At 43.0% G+C, this 19,850-nt stretch overlaps 1 protein-coding gene and 1 pseudogene across 3 annotated transcripts in view; one reads left to right on the top strand and one right to left on the bottom strand.

The window, feature by feature from the left end:
- AGBL1 (AGBL carboxypeptidase 1) overlaps positions 1-19,850 on the top strand; it is an 843,888-nt gene that overhangs the window by 47,461 nt on the left and 776,577 nt on the right. For all 3 annotated transcript variants that reach the window (XM_045058839.1, XM_011282742.4, XM_045058840.1), the window contains exons 2-4: positions 12,128-12,191; positions 14,160-14,306; positions 18,160-18,291. In XM_045058839.1, the coding sequence (XP_044914774.1) occupies positions 12,128-12,191; positions 14,160-14,306; positions 18,160-18,291 (343 nt within the window). The remainder of the gene's footprint in view (positions 1-12,127; positions 12,192-14,159; positions 14,307-18,159; positions 18,292-19,850) is intronic.
- On the bottom strand, positions 16,851-16,980 carry LOC111561268 (annotated as a pseudogene).

The raw sequence follows: 19,850 nt of genomic DNA, 5'->3' as shown, positions 1-19,850 counted from the left end.
CCCTTTCCCTACCTTGGCCTCATTGGCCTTCCTTATGTCCCTTTCCTTTGCCATTCGTCTGCCAGCCACTGGACTCTGTATGCTACTCTCCTTTTGCCTGCTTCATCCAGAGTATCCTCCCCTCCCATTTTTGCCTAGTTAATTCTTGCTATTTTTCAGCTGTCAGTCTCAGTGTGACTTCTTAAGGGAATCTTTTTCTGACTCATGTCAAATAAGCCTATTTCATGGTTATGTGGCTATATAAACCTGGACACTTATTCCTAGTGTCCCTTTGGGTGACTATTTAGATAATACCTGTTCCTCCAACTAACCTGGGAGCTCCATGAGGACAGGATTGTGTGTATTTATGCTATGCATGGTGTTTCTGGTGCCTAACACAGTGCCTGATACACAGTAAATACTCAACAATGTCTGCCAAATGAATGAAAAATGGACCACAGTCTACCCTACCCCACACTGGACTGTGAATATCCTTTCACCTAAGAGGAAGATCATTGATTTTCTTAACAACTGATTGTATAAAACTCAATATGTGACTGAAGCATTTGTCAAATTCTGGGGCCTGAAAACTATGAGAAAAGATCCCAGTGGGACTGTTAATTCTCAAGGTTACATTTAAGACACTCTAGCCAGAAAACATTACCTGTCATTTTATTTTATTTTTTTATTTTATTTTATTTTATTTTATTTTATTTTATTTTATTTTATTTTATTTTATTTTATTTATTTTATAACATTGTGTTATAAAACCATGTCACCCATCATCCAGCTTCTGTAATTATGGCAAACCTCTTTGTTATATGCCCCACTATTTCCACCTCAGCCCCCATCATATTGAAACAAATCTCATTTCATTTCATTTCATTCATAAGTCTTTTGGCTCAAACTCCTAAAACACTTCTCTCTTTTGGACCCATTTCAACCTCGACAGAAAGTTTCACCTTCCACCTAAACTGTATTTCTAATGATGCAGCTTCTGCCTGTTTCCTCTTGGGTGAAGACTTTTGGTGTTACAACCATTTTTGGTAATTGAAGTTTGTGATTAGTGCTGCCTTCCATCATTTCATTACCAACTCCAAATTTAATAATGTCTTTTAGTTAACCAATGGACCATCTCTAGTGAGTGTTCAAACTGCATGACTGGAAGAACAAATTTATTTTTGGCAATATGGTTTTCTTGGGCTATGAGCTGTGTCCTGGGCTCCTGGCTCATGAATTTGGAAGAGGTTTTGTCTTATTCTTTAGAGATCAAGAATTAGAATTTCCTGGGCTTGTTCTTTCAATCTGTGGGAACAGAGTAGCAGAATGCTAGCACTCTGCTTCTGTGATATCAGGGGTACTGTTCAAAATGGGATGGGGAACGACTGCTTTTTCCTGGTCAGTACAATTGGGCCTGGACTTGAGAAAATTAGGGAGAGGGGCATAGGATGCTTCTTTTTTCTTCACTTTAGTCTGTGATGGTATTGATGTTCCCTATTTATTGGCACATAATAAGGGTTCTACAGTAGTCCCTTCTCATCCATGGTTTTGCTTCCCATGGTTTCAATGATCTGAGGCCAACTGTGGTCTGGAAACAGATGGCACTTCTGACTGTCATGATGCTTAGGTGATTCACCTCACTTTATTTTATCATGTAGGCATTTCATCATCTCACATCATCACAAGAGGAAGTGTGTGAGTACAGAACCATAAGATATTTTGTGTGTGTGTGTGAGAGAGACCACATTCACATAACTTCTATTGCAGTATACTGTTATAGTTGTTCTACTTTATTATCAGTTATGGTTGTTAATCTCTTCCTGGGCGTAATTTATAAATTAAATTTTATCAGAAGTATGTATTATAGGAAAACACATGGCATATATAGGATTCATGCTATATGTGGTTTCAAGCATCCACTGGGGGTCTTGGAAGGTATCTGTTACAGATAAGGGGAGACTACTGTGTTTGCTTGTTCAGTTGCTAATAGAAAAATTGAGCTGTGAGGGGAGCCTGGGTGGCTCATTTGGTCAAGCATCTGACTCTTGATTTTGGTGCAGGTCATGATCTGATGGTTTGTGGGTTCAAACCATGCATGGGGCTCTGTGCTGGCAGTGTGGAGCCTGCTTGGGATATTCTCTCTTGGCGCCTCCCCTACTCACTCTCTCTCTCTCTCTCTCTCTCTCTCTCTCTCTCTCAAAATAAATAAATAAACTAAAAAAATTGAGCTGTGTACCTTGTTAATTTCTGTAACAATGTTCTCACTGGAATATACTTTGAGGTGAATCCTGTCATCAAAGAGAAAAGGACAGCAAGACTCTGGCAGATGGCATACTAAGTGTCAATTCCATAGTTTACTGAGGGTCTACTCTGTGCAAGATCTCATACTAGGATATGAGGATACTGAGGGGAACAAGACAAAATGCTTGCTCTAGAGGAGCTCACAGTCTAAAGGGAGTGTGGAAGATTAAAAATGGTTGTAAATTCTTTTCTAGTGCTCCAATTCAGAGGTGGAGCCTAACTCCATCCTCTTGAGTCTGGGCTATGAACAGGGACTTGACAGACCAACAGAATGCAGCAGAGGTGATAGTTGGACTTCTGAGGCTTTCCCCCAGTCCTCTTGGAATCCTTGGTCTGGGGGAAGCCAGTTTCCATGTAAAAAGGCCAAGTACCTTCTGACTGTCATGCTGGAAAGGACACATGTAGGTACTCTGGTCAACAGTCCATGGTGAGCCCAGTCCTTCAGTCTGCCAAGGTGACACTATCCCTGCCATGGTGTCAGATATGCAAATGGCACCATCTTAGAACTTTCAGACCAGCCAGTCCGTCTACTAGCTGAGTGCCACCGTGACCTTACTTGACACGATGGACAGTAGAAGAATCTCCTGGCCAAGTTTTGCCCAGGTTCCCTAACCACAAAATCAAGAGCTATAATAAAAAGGCTGTGGTTTTAAGCCATTAAATTTTGGCAAAGTTTGTTACCCTACAATAGACAATCAGAGCAGGGAGGTAAGACCGTAACCAGGATCTAGTAAGAATTCTCATAAAGGTATATACAAAGTGGGTTGTGGGAAAACAAATGTAGAGCAAACAATTCCTTTTTTTTTTTTAATTTAAATCCAAGGTAGTTAGCATATAGTGTGATAATGATTTCAGGAATAGAATTTAGTGATTCATCGTTTACATGTGATACCCAGTGCTCATCCCAACAAGTGCCCTCCTTAATGCCCATCACCCAGCTAGCTCATCCCTCACCTACCTCCCCTCCAGAAATCCTCAGTTTGCTTTCTGTATTTAAAAGTCTCTGATGATTTGCCTCCCTCCTGTTTTTATATTATTTTTGCTTTTCTTCCTGTATGTTCATCTGATTTGTTTCTTAAATTCCACATATGAGTTTCTTAAATTCTTAAAAATCATATGATATGTGTCTTTCTCTGACTGACTTATTTCACTTAGCATAATACACTCTAGTTCCATCCATGTTGTTGCAGATGGCAGGATTTCATTCTTTTTGATTGCTGAATAATATTCCATTATATGTGAGATACACACACACACACACACACACACCCCACATCTTCTTTTTCCATTCATCAGTTGATGGACATTTGAGCTCGTTTTATACTTTGACTATTGTTGATAGCACTGGTATATACATTGGGGTGCATGTGCCCCTTTGAATAAGAATTTTTGTGTCCTTTGGACAAATACCTAGTAGTACAATTGCTGGGTCATAGGGTAGTTCTATTTTTAATTTTTTGAGAAACCTCCACACTATTTTCCAGAGTGGCCGCACCAGTTTGCATTCCCACCAGCAGTGCACAAAGTTTCCCCTTTCTCCACATTCTCGCCAACATCTGTTGTTTCCTGAGTTGTTAATGTTAGCCATTCTGACAGGTGTGAGGTGGTATTAGAGCAAACAATTCTGTTCTCAGAGAGGCCAGGTCACCACATGGCACCACTTCAGAGTGCACCAACCATGTTGTAGTCTTTGTGAATGGCACCCCCTGGAGCTGTGCAGTGTGCAATGTGAGCAGACATGTGGTGGTTTTGGGTAATGGGTGCTGGGAAGGCAGCTTAACTGGGAGAACTATATAGAATGCATACTCGAGCTTGGAATTGAAATATAAGTAGGTCTCATGGGCTAAGGAAGAGAGGGGTAGAAAGGTAGAAATAGTCCTTCAGCAGTGGTAGCAACATGAGCAAAGTTTTGAAGTCACAGGGACTCATGATGGTCTTGGGGCATGGTCACTGGTCCTGTGTGGGCAGCAGGCTGGGGGCTGGGGTGCCTGGAGTGGCTGCCAATGAGCCTCCAGCATGTGCATGTGAAGGGTCTTAATTACATGCTATCACGAGGAGTCAGGAGGAGGAAAGCAACTGGGTGACACAGATGATTTCAAAGCAAGGGAAAACAAATGCGAAACAGCATTTGAGAAAATTGCAGTTCAAAACCCCACAGACTATGAGAGACACTGTTTGTTCTTCCAACTGCCTGCCTCTCCCCAAAAGCTTGGCAGAACCAGGTTTTATAGGAAAGTCTTAAACAACAGGGGATTACTCAATGATTCATTTAAAAGGATCATTAAAGGAAAATCGAGGCACATCACATCCTGCCTTCTTTAATTGCTCATTTATTATTACTGTGGGTGAGATAATGGCTTTGTGTTATCCTTCTAAATAGTGTAAAATATTTATTGGTAAATATAGCAGTGCATAAATTAATGCCAGTTGAGATTTTGTGTAGCATTTTTTCTCCACTGATAGCCATAATTTTTATTTAAAGAAAAACAATATTGTGCTGATTCACTCTGGCTCAGGGCTGCGTGAGAGCCTCATGAACACAACATCTGTATGACGATACTGTCTCTTAGTTTCTGTGGGATGGCTGGCCTAACAGTTGTTTGTGAAATTAATTTCTTTCCTGTTTATTACGACCATAATGCTTGAGAAGAGGGCACGTGGAGGTGTGAAATTTTCTTCTTTTCTCCGTCACATCAGAATTCAGGAACAAACTACTTCACTAAAAGTGGCTTTTATAAGTGAGGGGATTTGTTATTTCACTTGTCTGAAAGTCCACAGGTAGGTGGTTCCAGAGAGTTGATTCAGTGTCTTCACGATGTCACCAGTGACCCAGGTTCATGTCCTCATACAACAATGCCCAAAAATAGGAAAGAGATTTTTTTTTTTTGCATTGTTTTGTTTTTAATGTTTTTTTCTCTCTTATTTTTAATCCTGGAAAAGAAATCTTTCTGGAATCTCAGCAGATGTCAGCTCAGATTTCCTTACCCAGATCTGGGCTAAGATTCACCTCTAAATCATCACACAAAATGGAGTAAGGCTCAGAGGAGATGAACTGTGGCCCCTTCCCTGGGCAGGGGAGAGTATCATGTGCATACTCCCTCAGCACGCTACTGCCCATACGTGAAACCACTGAGGTTTTCTTGGAAGCAATTACAGAAGGATGTCTCATGCATGTGCAGCCAAGTGTGTTGGCTACAGGTCAAACCAATTCAGGGGTGGTGATTTAGTACATTCTGCATGCCCAGCTCTATATCCCTGCTGGCAGGTACAATAGAAGCATATAGAGCAATGCTTGTTCTCAGGGAGCTTTAGTGGGCATTGTAACAAAGCAGGCAATTCATAAGCTTGAGATATTAATTCAACCCAATATATGGATGATCCTTGGACCTTTGGAGATGGGGATTCAGAGATGAATAAGACCCACTTCTTGCCCACAGGAATTCACAATTCCTTTCACCATCTGCTTCATTCAATCTGGTCATACTGGAAGCAGTTTTATCCGCTGATGTCACCACACTCTGTCATGCTTCCCCCTGAGCCCACAGGGCTGCAACAGAGCTGGAACATTCCCCTCCCACCCCTTTCTGTCTGGTTTCTCAGAGTCGTCACTCATGGATCTGGCTAGGTTAATGCTCCTTCCCTGGATTCTTCCAGCATCTTACTTTGTCACGGTCCTTACCATCCCAGGTCCTGATTGTGTGCCAGGCCTGGAGCCCCATGAAGGCAGATTGCATTTTGATCAATTTGCATCCTTAGTCTGGTGCCTGGAACATAGATGGTTTTCAATGAACGTTTGTGGGAAGAGTGCATGAATAATTGAATGAAAGGAAATTAAATCTGGATCTTTTATTCCTCTTCAGTAAGTTTCTACTTTATTAGTTTTTCTCTTTTCCTCTCTCTCTTTCTTCTTTTTCTTATCTCTCCATTTCCTCTCTTATTGTCCTTTTCCTAGCCCTTTATTCATAATTAACTAATGAATCTAGCATTTTACAAGGTACACAATATTGTACAGCCTGGCTTTTAACTTTATCCCCCTCCCTCTTCTCAGAGATAAGACCAATTTGGGGGTGTTGGAGGTGGATCCAGAACCATTAGTGTTGATCAGGAGCACCATTCCAGGGACTTCATTTGTGAGCCACCTTTGGGCCCACTTTCAAAGGGCTGGAGTCTTGCCATGATATTGTGATTTATAACAAGAAATATATATGTCATGTATATTTCAAAGATATAATTTTTAATATATTTTTAAGTTTTTATTTATTTTGAGAGAGAGAAAGCATAAGTGGGAGAGGGGCAGAGAGAGTGAGAATCCCAAGCAGGTTCCTCACCATCAGCAAGGAGCCTGACACCTGAACTCATGAACTGAGAGATCATGACCTAAGCCAAAGTCAGATATTTAACCAACTGAGCCACCCAGGTGTTAAAGATTTCCTTTTTAAGCAATTTTCTACACCCAGTATGGGGTTCCAGCTCACAACCTTGAGATCAAGAGTTGCATTGTCTACCAACTGAGCCATCTAGGTGCCCCAAGAAATACATTGTTTTGAATTTGTCCCATTTCAGGCACAGAGCTCCTAAAACCTTAGGAATCTCCAAAGTGATGAGAGCAATTAAGGTGTCTTTTGTTATATTAATGAGATAACTTTTGGGTCCCGCCCTAGGGTGGGGGCTGGTTGCCGGGAGAACCAACTGTGTGGTTGGAATTTTCTGTCCCCCTGACCACCCTTTGCCTCTGACCTCTGGGGAGGGGAGAGGGCCTGGAGGTTGATTCTATCTACCTAATGAAGCTTTCAGAAAACCCAAAAAGGACAGTGTTCAGAGAACTTCTGGCTGTAAAAATTAATAAAAGTAAACCCTAGGGGCCAGCAGAGGGAGCTCTCACATCCTACCACTTGTCAATTGCAGACCCAACTGGAAGAGACTTGCCTTCCAGGTAGGTTTGGGCTACCCTTTTAACTATCCCAGCAGGAGGAGGACAATTTTCCTCCTTCCCCTGGCAACAGCCCAGCCAATGAGAAACTGTCACAACTCAGCTAATGAAAAGCCACTATACTTCCAGCTCCCAGTTTTACACCAATGGACTTTTTGTTTATAGCAGCTCCGCCCAAACCCCCTCTATAAAAGAGCCAGTCTTTCCTTTGTTCTCTTGGGACTTGTGTGTAGTTTTGCAGTGGCCTTCTTGTCCCAGTTTGTAATCCTCTGCTACCCCAAATGAACCCAATTTTGTTGGTAAAATAACTGGCAGTTTTATTTCTTTTTTAAAAAAGTTTTTAAGTGTTTATTTTTGAGAGAGAGACAGAGCACAAGCTGGGGAGGGGCAGAGTGGAGAGAAAGACACGGAACCCGAAGCAGGCTCCAGGCTCTGAGCTGTCAGCACAGAGCCCAACGTGGGGCTTGAAGTGAAATCATGACCTGAGCCAAAGTCGGATGCTTAACTGACTGAGCCACCCAGGTGTCCCGAGTTATACCCTTTAATAGCAAACCGGTAACCTAGTAAGTAAAATGTTTCTCTGAGCTGTGTGGGCTGCTTCCTTCCCGAGGATGGAAACTTTAATTTATAGCCAGTTGATGAGAAGCACAGTTGACCCTGGGCAATGCGGGTGCTGACTCCCGTACACAGTCAAAAGTCCTCGTATAACTTTTGTCTCCCCCAACACGTAACAGCCTACAGTTGACTGGAAGCTTTACTGATAACATAAACAGTTGATTAACACATATTTTGTGTGTGACATGTATTAGGTGCTCTACACTTAAAGTGAGCTAGAGAAAAGAGAATGCTATGAAAATCATAAGGAAAATACATTTACAGCGCTGTACTGTATGGGAAAATACCTACATGTAAGAGGATCTATGCAGCTCGCACTCCTGTTGTTCAAGGCCCAGCTGTATAGGCAACATCCTGGACTTTGAGGTTGAAGCCTGAAGTGGGGGGGGGCAGTCTTGTAGGGCTGAAGTAAAACTTTAGCCAGTGGAATCTGATGCTGTCTCTGAGTAGATAGTGTCTGAATCGAGTTTAATTCTGGGACACCTAGCTGGCATTCAGAGCATTGTCTTTTGGTGTAGGGGACCCCTCTCCCCCCACCAAGCACACGTTGGAATTTGTACCAGAATCAAAGACCAGCAGCCTCTCCAGAATGATGGCCTGGTTGCAGCACTGACTCTTGGTTCGTGTTCGCAGATTTGGGGAGACTAAGGAGGGGCAGGGAACATTGATGCTGTGCACATGTATGGATGACATTTGCAGTGGGACTCCCCTGGTGGGAGGCAGAGACAGTCAGATGAGTGCCTGCCGAGACTGGCCTCCTTAGGCTAAAGCACCCAGTGGAGGTGTCAGAGCAAACCCAAGTCTTTTTCCTGGGGAAGTATAGATATCAAGTGCCTCAGGATCCCCAGATGTCTCATCACACCTAGAATAAGAGTTAAACATTTATATTTTGCTATTTTTCTCATTATGGATTCTTTTTGCATTATAGTAAAACCTTGGTTTGTGAGCATAATTCATTCATTCTGGAAACATGCTTGTAATCCAAAGCACTCATAAACCAAAGCGAATTTCAAGAACCGTTGGCTCAGTTGTGATCCTGTGACGTTCAGCGTCATGTACTACTTGTATTGCAAGACTTCGCTTGTCTATCAAGTTAAAATTTATTAGAAATGTTTGCTCATCTTATGGAACGCTTGCAGAACAAGTTACTTGCAATCCAAGGTCTTGCTGTAATTTTGATTTGTTAAAGTATAGCATTAAAATATCATTTATCTTGATTACTGCATTGTAAAATTAAAATTTTGCACCCAAACTAGGGCCTCACTTGTCTCACCCTAGTCACGGCCCTGGCTGGGATGTTGAAGTGTGAGCTCCTCGAGGGTATTAAGCCCAGGATTGAAGTGTAAGCACCGCTTTGCCCTGGGGTGCGACATTGGACTTCATGGCTCCTTTATGGTTCAGTGTGGCTGCATTCTGAAAAACATGTATGGTACGCTTTCCCTGGAACAGGTGCTGGGAATACAGATATACACAAAACTTGGTCCCTTCTCTAAAGATTCCTATCTAGCAGGGATAGGATGGGAAGCATGCCACTACCACATAGTGAGTGTGCTGTCAGGGGTAGCTCATAGTGATGTGGAGAACAGGGAGACCCCAGACCCAGCCTGTAGGAGGTAGGGGTCTGAATCCTATGGGAAGCCATTGGTTCACTTGAAGGATGAGTTGACACTGACCAGGCTCAGGAAGAGGGAACAGTAGGATCATAGGTACAGAGGCAAGAGACTAGGTGGTTGAGCAGGAAATTATAAGTAGTTCCACGCCACCGAAACATATATTTTGGGCAGGGAGGTTGTAATGAATAATAAAGCTGGAAGAGGCAAGTGCAATAAGACCATGAGGAGCTTTGGAAACCCTATTAAGGAGCTCTGACTTTATCCTGTGTGTAATAGGGAGTTATTGAAGTCTTTGAAGCAGATGGGGAACATGAGACTCACTAATGTGAAGATTAAAGCTGTGCCTTAAATAACCTACCTAAAAAGTAGCATATAGGGTTTCTTTTTCTCCACATTCTTGCCAACATTTGTTATCTCTGGTCTTTTTGATTAAAGCCATTGCAATAGGTGTGAGATGATCTCTCATTGTGTTTTGATTTGCATTTCCTTGATGATGAGTAATGTTGACTATCTTTTCATGTATGTGTTGGCCATCTGTATGTCTTTGGAAAAATGTCTATCCAGGTCCTTTGCTGATTTTAAAATTGGATTATTTGATTTTCTGCTATTGAGTTGTATTATTTTTAATATGTATTTTGGATATCGGCCCTTTATCAGATACATGCTTTGTGACTCTTTTCTTCTATATTGCCTTTTCAATTTATTGATTGTTCCTTTGCTGCCCAGAAGCTCTTTAGTTTAATGTAGTCCCAGTTGTTTATTTTAATTTTGGTTGCTGATATTTCTGATGTCCTACCCAAGAAATCATTGCTAAAACCAATGTCAGGGATTTTTTCCCCCGTGTTTTTTTTCCCCCCTAGGAAGTTTGTGAGTTCAGACCTTATGTTTAAATCTTTGATCCATTTAAAGTTAATTTTCTTGAGTGGTATAATATAGGACTCTTAGGTATAGATACAAAAGAATTGAAATCAGAACCTTAAAGAGATATCTGCACACCCATGTGTACTGTGGCATGCTTAACAATAGCCAGCACATGGAAGCAACAAATTGTCCATCAATAGATGAATGGATAAAGAAGACACACACACACACACACACACACATGCACACACATGCACACCCACACACACACACACATGAGTATTACTCAGCCTTGAGAAAGAAGGAAATCCTGCCATTTGCAAGAAACTGGATGGACCTTGAGGGCATTATGCTACATGCAATAAGTCAAACAGAGAAAGACAAATACTGCATGACATCACTGATCTGTAGAATGTAAAAAAGCTGAACCTGTAAAACAGAAAATGATGGTGGTTACCAGGGGCTGGGGAGTGGGGGAATTGGGGAGATGATATTTAAATGTATAAACTTGCAACAAGTCAGTAAATAAGTTCTTGAGATCTAAGAAAAAAAAAAAGAAAAAAAAAGTAAAAGAAAAAGAAGGAGAAAAGCATATTACAGTGCAAAGACCACTGGCTTAGTGTTTGGGAACCTGGCCTGGGCTGTACTTCAGGCTTTGTTCTTATTGGCCACTTCAGGGGACTTGAACCAGTTTTCCCTTTTGGAACCTCAGTGTTGTCTTCTGCATAACTGAGGGGAGGGTGTCAAGCGTTGCAAGGATCCCCTAGAACATCTACATGATGAGATTTGGCACCACCTGAGGTTCCTCTTGAGAAACTAAGAATTTATCTTTACTACGCAGAGAATCTTTTCCTTCAGAACATCATGGATTAATGTTTCTGCGCTCTGCCCTGTATTTACAACGAATCTCAGCCCACTGACATAGTTGAGAACTGGGCTAGCTTTGGTCCACAAAGTCCCTTCTCACTGTCCCTGCATCAAGTATTGATGCTTTTTTTTTTTTTAATTAGTTTTTTTTTTTTTTTATGTTTAAGAAACACATTCTTCTTTATAAAATTTTAATTCCAGTACAGCTAACATATGGGGTTATATTAGTTTCACGTGTAAAATATAGGGATTCAAGAATTCTATACAACAATCAGTGTTCATCAAGATAAGGGTACTCTGGGGGTGCCTGGGTGGCTCAGTCGGTTAAGTGTCCAGCTTCAGCTCTGGTCATGATCTCATGGTTCGTGGGTTTGAGCCCCACATCGGGCCCGCTGCTGTCAGCTCAGAGCCTGGAGCCTGATTCGGATTCTGTGTCTCCCTCTCTCTCTGCCCCTCCCCTGTTCACACGTGCTCTTGCTCTCTCAAAAAATAAATGAACTTAAAAAAAAGAGAGCTAAGTGTGCTCTTAATTCCCTTCACCTATTTCCCCCACCCCCCTCCACCCCCCACTTCCCCTCTGGGAACTATCTATTTGTTCTCTGTAGTTGAGAGTCTCTTTTTTGGTTGGCCTCTTTTTTCCCCCTTTGTTTCTTAAATGCCACATGTGAGTGAAGTTCATTGCTTATTCTTTTGCCCATCATGCTGATGTTACTACAAAATGGATCCCCAAAGAGGTATCCTGAAGGCTAAATATGGAGGCAGAGCCCCTGGGACCCTTATCTCAGTGAGTCCCCTCATTGCCGCCACTTAAGAAGCACCCCTTCAACCAGTTCTTACCGCCAAAATCTCTCCCAGTGGGAGGGAGCACAGCCCTGCCACATCCATGTGTGCCTCCCTGACCACACCACCTCCCTCCTTTTGCGTTCCTTCATAAAGATGGCTGCCTGTGTTTTCATTGCAGAACTCCTCTGACAGGGAGTCCATCCTGAACATCCTCCAGGTTCTCGGAGATCTGCTTTCTGTTGGTGAGTAGGAGGTAGTGGGGACATGTGGCTGTGTGTCTCCCGGAATCTGTGTGGCCTGGAGGGTATTGCTTCAGCTCAAGTTCTCTGTCAGGGACTCTGTCACCAGCCCATCTTTTTCGCTGAGGTTAATAAGACCCAGGGTAAAGTGGGCTGATTGTACTTTGGGCTCTTAGCGTTCTTCAGTCTTGTCACACACCCTATGGTGACCCAAACTTAGGAGGAAATTCTGCTCTCGGTGGTTCTTCTACGATATCTCATCTATGGTTATCCCAGGTCGAAAGAGAGAGCTAGCCCTTCATGACTCTACCCCTCCCCTTTCTCTGCTCCCCTCTGTTGGCCCATTAGACAGCCAGGTATTAGCAACTTCTTAACGTATGTCAAGTGCAGATGGGAATATGGGGTAGGAGGTGGACTTAACAGTGTGATAAGCTGTTAAGTTCTCAGAGAAAAGATGACAGAGTTCACTGTGTTGGAATCAACTGAGTTAACTGGGGCAGGCCTCGGCTAGCTCACTTCAGCATGAGGGTCCTGGAAAATATACCTTCTAGGACATTGCAACATTCACTCTGTTTCCATTTCTGGGTATACCAGCCACATTGCATTAGAAAGAAACGTTAACACCAAACAGACAATACCAAAGTGAATGTCCCTTTCAAGCCACAGAGCCTCCAATTACAGGTTCAGGAGGAAGGGTCCAGTCATAGTGAGGTTTTCCTATAGGCTGTGCTGCCCTCTGATGGCAGGGTGACTTCCCAGCAGTCTGCTGAGTGAGGTACCCTTTGTAGGTGAAGCCAATTGTCTTCTGGGATGGTGCCTCCTTCAATTTGTCCAGAGGTGTCTGGAAGACTTGAATGAGACCTTGGAGTTCTCCTTCTGAGATAGGTGCTGATTATTGTTCCTTTAGTAGAGGATGCTACTTTTCATTGGGATTAAAAATCAGAGGGTCCCCTTTGCCGATAATGTCCCACCCTGTTGGCCACCTTGTGAGGACAACCATGCCCAGTGCATAGAGAATCACCGAGGTCTCCTTCCAGGTTGAAATGTAATCACTGCTTTTGAGCTTGTCCTGGAGCAAGGTTGGGCGGGAGGCTGCTCACAACTATTCTTAAGTAGAAAGACCAATATATTTTATCATAACTCCACACCCTTAAAAAATTTTTTTAAACATTTATTTATTTTTGAGAGAGACAGAGAGACAGAGAGAGAGACAGAGCACGAGTTGGGGGGGGGGGGCAGAGAGAGAGAGGAAGACATAGAATCCAAAGCAGGCTCTAGGCTTTGAGCTGTCAGCATGGAGCCTGATGTGGGGCTCAAACCCATGAACTGTGAGATCATGACCTGAGCCAAAGTCAGATGCTTAACTGACTGAGCCACCCAAGCGCCCTCCACACCCTTTACAAAACTCCTGAGATGGATGATTGGATGCCTGTTTCTTAAAAGAATCGCTCTAGCTATTTCCATATATTCCTCTCATCAGTTGCTGAAGACCAGCATCAAAAAAGTCATATACCATAAATTAAATTATTCCAGATAAACTATCACCCCAATCCCTGTTACTGAAGAGTCACACCTATATCAGAAGAATACTGATATTCCCTCTTCTCTTAAGGGTATGATTCTAGGTAAGCCTATATGCATGTTTATATACATGCATACGCAAATACACAGACCTACACTGAGACTCAGCAGGTTCTCAGGAAAGCAGACTCCATTTATTAGAGCTGTGATAGGTGAGCGCACCTAGGTTCTTACATATTCCATTATTTCTCCATTTCACACCTCTACCCCAACCCCTTACCTGAGTAAAAGCACAACTTGACACAAGTTGCTTCAGAAACCATACAGTCTTGGTTTCTGGGGCGAATGAAGTGATCCTTGCTCCATCTCTGTCTGTGAGGCCCGCTTTCTGCTCCGAGGAAATGAGGTTGATTGTTTGGGGGCCTAGCTCTCCTCTCCTTTCTCCCTCAGGCACTGACCGAAGGATTCGCTACATGATCAGTAAGGGTGGCAGTGAGGCCCTTCTGCAGACCCTGGTGGACACAGCGAGGGCAGCCTCTCCAGACTATGATGTCCTCCTGCCCCTGTTCCGGCTGCTGGCCAAAGTTGGCCTACGAGGTACCCCCACCCCCGGACCTGAAGATGACCAAAAGGCACTTGTGGGATTGTTATCAGGAGAGCAATTTGGGAAACTCCTGTGGGGGAAATGCGGGGGGACCTAGACACCCTGGTGGTGGTGGTGGTGGGACTGGCCCCACAGGAGAGGTGATTTTGTTGTCCTGGATGTGCTATGGCAGAGCCCAGAGCAGGCCCAGGCTCCGGGGCATGGAGCAGGTGGGGGACCGAGGGGTAAGAGTCCCAGGCAGTTGTCACTCACTTACCAATAAACAGAACCATCTTACATGGACATTCATTATGTAAGTGCATGAGTTTCCTGCAGCTGCCATAAGGAATGACCACAAACCACGTGGCTCAAAACAACAAATTTATTCTCTCACCGTTCTAGAGGTGAGAAAGTCTGAAATCAGGGTGTTGGGAGGGTTGGTTCCTTCTGGAATCTGAGGGAGAATCTGTTTGGAGCCCCTCTCCTTGCATCTGTGTTTCCAGCCATCCTTGGTGCTTCTTGGCTTGGACACACATCACTTCATTTTCTGCTTGCATTTCCCCATGGTGTTCTGTTGTATGTGCCCTTTGTGTCCTCTCCTCTTCTTACAAGGACATTGGTCACTGGATGTAGGGCCCACACAAATCTGTGTGACCTCATCTTAACTAGTTAAATCTGCAAAGACCCTGTCTCCAAATAAGATAATCTTCTGAGGTTCCAGGTGGACATGAATTTTGGGAGGCCAGTGTTAAACCCATTACCATCAGTCACATGGAAGTGGAGCTTCCTTTGTAGAAAAGAAGATGGGGGCCTAGAACTCTTTCCACTTATGCTCTATTCCCATTTCTTTTGTCTCAGAGAAAGCCCTGAAACACCTCCCTAAAACCTTAGAACTTGGTGGGGCACAGTTCAAAAAGCCCGTGTGCTCAGGATGCATGTAAACCTTGCAGCCTAATCATACTAGCTAAGCTCCCATTGTGTGCGGTCTTACGTAAGTCATAGTTGAGAAGCCCAGGGGCTGTGAAACGTGGGCTTTTGTTGTCCAGTGCAGCCAGCAACAGCCCAGGACACAGGGACTCTGGGGCACTCTTACCTTTTGTTGTTTGGATCTCTGCTGCATCCATTCAACATTCCACAAACAATGCCTAAGACTCAGGCACCAGCCAGCACCTGCATGAGTGTGTTCTAGACAAAACCAGTATAACTCATTCATTGGATATTCAACCAGCTATTTACTACACACCTCCTAGGGCTGGGCACCATACTAGGCCCTGGGAACTCTGGTGAGCAAGAGAGATAAGGGGCCTGCTCTCATGGAACTTACATTCAAGTGGGCAAGGGCAGACAGTGATTAATTAACTAGACAATAGCAGACTATGATAGTTAGCTAGTAGCTATGAGGGAAAAACAGGGTGATGTTCTTCTAAGATGGTGTGGTCAGGAAGAAGTGACATTTGAGCCAACAGTTGAAGGATGAGAAGAAGTCAGACCAAAGTGTGGTCAAGTGAACTTCAGAAAAAGATTGAGGAGGGGCACCTGGGTGGCTCAGTCGGTTGGGCATCCGACTTCAGCTCAGGTCATAATCTCCCGGTTTGTGAGCCTGAGCCCCTCATCGGGCTCTATGCTGACAGCTCAGAGCCTGGAGCCTGCTTCAGATTCTGTGTCTTCCTCTCTCTCTGCCCCTTCTCTGCTCATGCTCTGTCTCTGTCTCTCAATAATAAATAAACATTAAAAAATGTTTTTAAAAAGAAAAAGATTGAAGAGACACAGTCTCTACTCTGGTTATAAACAGTATAAACTGGGAAGCCATGCCTGAGTTTCAGGCCTGGCCCTGACACTATTAGCTGTGTGACCCTGGGAAAATTACTTAACCTTTCTGAACCATTGGATTCTCCTCTATAAAATGAAGGTATCAGTACTTAATTCTTGGGTTGGTGTAAGGATTGAGGTTGTAAGTGACCTGCTTAGTGTGTGGGGCCAGAGGCCTGGCAAATAAGAGTCATGTAGGTTTCATAGGAGAAAGACGAGAGATGTACCAGGGCCCTGATTTCCAAATTGCGAACTGTTGTCATTGTATCACCACGGCCTCTGCCATCACCAGATTGTAGTCCTCACCATTGCCATGCAGGCTGCCATTGGCCGACCTATACAGAACGGAAATGAGCTTGGCTGCTCGGGAGTAGAGCCCGATAGATGCTTCGCTTCTGGTGACAGGAACTGGTCATATTAGTTTGGTCACCACCTCTTCGCTGGTGTCTTGGTCTGGAGGTGACTATCGATAAACCAGGTTTGGGACACTGTCTCTGTTTTTCTCATTTCCAACTGCAACGAATCTGATAGTGCTTGTATTGTGCAAAAACAAACGTAGCAATTTGGACATCGTGCTTTGGGAAGGACAGAAACAAATGTGACAGGTGGCACAGCCACCTGTTATAGGAAATGCCAGAACCAGAGAATGGAAGGTACTTTCCCCTTATTTTTTATGCTTGCTAATTATTTATGCTTTACTAATTATTAAAATAATGATGACCTACCTGCAGCACTAAATACCAGATTATTTGGGTCAGTAATTTAGAGAAATTTGTGAAGAAAAATTTATTATCTTACATTTTGTTTTCACCTTTTAATTAGCAATAATCATGCCTCAGATAAACCTCATTGGCTATGATATTGCCACTGCACAAAGCTTGTTTTCACTTTTTAATATAAAGCTCTCTATCTTATAGAAAGATGACCTTTTATTGCTTAGGCCTAACCATTGTTAACATTTTGCCGTATTTTCTTCACCTGTTTATTTATTTATTTATTTTACTAAATTTTTTTTTAATGTTTATTTATTTTTGAGAGAGAGAGAGAGAGAGAGAGAGAGTGCAACAGGGGGAGGGGCTGAGAGGGAGACACAATATGAAGCAGGCTCCAGATTCTGAACTGTCAGCACAGGGCCCTACATGGGGCTTGAACTCATGAACTGTGACATCATGACCTGAGCCAAAGTTAGACACTTAACTGACTGAGCCACCCAGGCACCCTTATTTATTTATTTTTAAAGTTAATTTATTTATCTTGAGAGAGAGAGCATGGGAGAGGGGCAGAGAGAGAGGGAGAGAGAAAGAATCCTAAGCAGGCTCCATACTGTCAACAAGGAGCCCGATGTGGGGCTTGAACTCACGAACGGTGAGATCATGACATAAACTGAAATCGAGCGACAGGCACTTAACCAACTCAGCCACTCAGGCACCCCTTCGCCTGTTTATTTTTATTCAAAATATTCTAAGGAAAGTTACAGGTAGAATTTTGCTCTTAAATATGTTCGAGTGCATTTCTTTGAAAAGAGATATTTTCCTATACAACCCTAATACATGATTACAAATCTAACAAAATTAAACATGCATGCATAATTTATCCTCATTTCAGTTTCTCCAAATATCCCAACAGGCAAATTACAGACATGTTCAAAGAAGGATCCAATCAAGTTCCACACATTGCATTTGAATATTGTGTAACTTACGTATCCTATATTCTAGAACTATCTTGAAGAAATTTATACCCTACTAAACTGGAATTCGTGTTTGAGGACAGCTAGAAACATGCTTCCATACAGGGGGTATGAGTCACACAATCCACAAGGCCTCTTGTAAATATTACATGAGGAATAAATGGACTCCGCATATACCCTGCCTTAGCTCTTCTGAGCCATCTCGTTCCAATGGGAACATACCTAGTAGCATTTTCTGCTATATCCATAAATCTCATTGGCTATCATCATTCTCTTGCCTCTATTATCTTTGCCTTCCTGTTCCTCATGCATTGTATAACCTTCAGAATTCATGGGAAACACAGCTAAGATGGATTGCTTTGTGTTCATAGATAAAAAGTTTGGACAGAAGGCACTGGAGTTGGAAGCACTTGATGTGACGTTAATTCTGGCCAGGAAGAACCTATCTCACAGTCAGAACCTCCTCCACTGTCTCTGGGCTCTGCGTGTGTTCTCCTCCAGTGGTAAGTTACTCAAATTGTGGCTTTCTGGAGTGGCTTCCCGACTTGGGCGGGACACCTACAAACCATTTAGGGCTGAGGGTTGGAAGGAGGGTGTGGGTGGAGGATACATGTCATCCCAAGAAGATCAATAAGCCATGAGGAGACTCCTGTCCTAGAGGCTGTAGAGGTGAGAATTTCTTTCTTTGTCTTTTCCTCATCCAGGCAGAACTCTTGAGCTCATTCCCGAGTTAGATGTCAGTGTTGTTTTCCATTGGGAACCACTTATTAGAATCCTCTAGGCCTCTCTATTAGTACTACAAGGTGAGAAAGACCTGTGGCAGGAGACATCATAGGACTTCATTCAGGCCTTATCATATCTAAGGCACAGGGCAATGTCAAGAATGACCCTTCACATCACAAATCTCCCTACTGTGTCCCTGAAGTTGCTTATTGATCACAGCATCCTTTAGCAAAACATCTTTTACTTTGTTTTATCTCTCACTGCTTCTCAGCATAGTCCTTCAGGTAGCTAGATGCGTCCCAGCACATGGCTTGATATTTATTTGCTGTCTCCTGATCTGGATGGTTTCAGATTATCCTAACAATCCTGTATCTCCATTTACCATTTTATAGCTAAGAAAAAGAGAACAAAGCTTGGAAGAGTGAAGTACTTGCTTGAATTTATACAGACAAGTTTGGGGGCTGAGTTTCTAACTCTAAAACTCATGTTTACTCTCCATATGGGGACACTTCCTGTGAACAGATTAGATTCTGTACCTTCTATCTCACATAGAATGAGCACAGACGTTATTTCTCTTTTCTGAGCCCCTTTCCTGCACAGTGAAAGTGATGTAATGCTCTCTAGAGGGAAGAACATGGCTTAGATCCAGGAAGACCTGGGTTTGACTTCATTCTTTGGGAGTCCTAAGGCATGGGCATTTAACCTGTTTACTTTGGTTTCTTCTTTTATAAAATTATGGTGGTCATAAGAGCTCATAGACTTGGTAGATGGGATAAGTGAGGTGACGTTCATGGGTATGTTTGTCACATAGCACTTGCTCAATTAGTTTTCCTTCCCTGCTCTACTCTTTTCCCTTAGTCCTTTGAAATAATAGGAAGAACACACATAAGGGGGAAAGGTGGAGGCTTTCCCCTTTGTCCTCAGAACTGCTAAGATCCTTAGTAGGGTCATATTTCATTGGCTAATTCCATTAATAACCATGAAGGACCCATAAAGAGAAAGTATTTCTAGGAAGAAACAAGATAGATCCTTGACTCCATGTTCACAGATAAAGCCTCCTCCCACACTCATATGTTGACCAGGAAAATCAGAGAATATTTGGGAGAGGCCGATAAGATCTATATAAACCAGTCCATCTTTAATTAAGGAAAACCTAAGTGAGGAGCTGTGTAAAAGGCAACTCTCATTACTAAGCAGCCAGAAAGTCTGCCACCCCCATCTGGAACTTTCCAGCAGCACAAGATTTGAAATATCTCATTTTGGTTTCCTGAACAATAGTTATTAGGCTGAATAACCCAGCTTTCTTCTCATATATATAGGTTATAGAGATCTTGAAGAA

The sequence above is a fragment of the Felis catus genome, chromosome B3 (assembly GCF_018350175.1).
Source record: "Felis catus isolate Fca126 chromosome B3, F.catus_Fca126_mat1.0, whole genome shotgun sequence".
NCBI lineage: Eukaryota > Metazoa > Chordata > Mammalia > Carnivora > Felidae > Felis > Felis catus.
The sequence above is the reverse complement of the archived record's forward strand: the minus strand, read 5'-3'. Positions and strand labels throughout refer to the sequence as shown.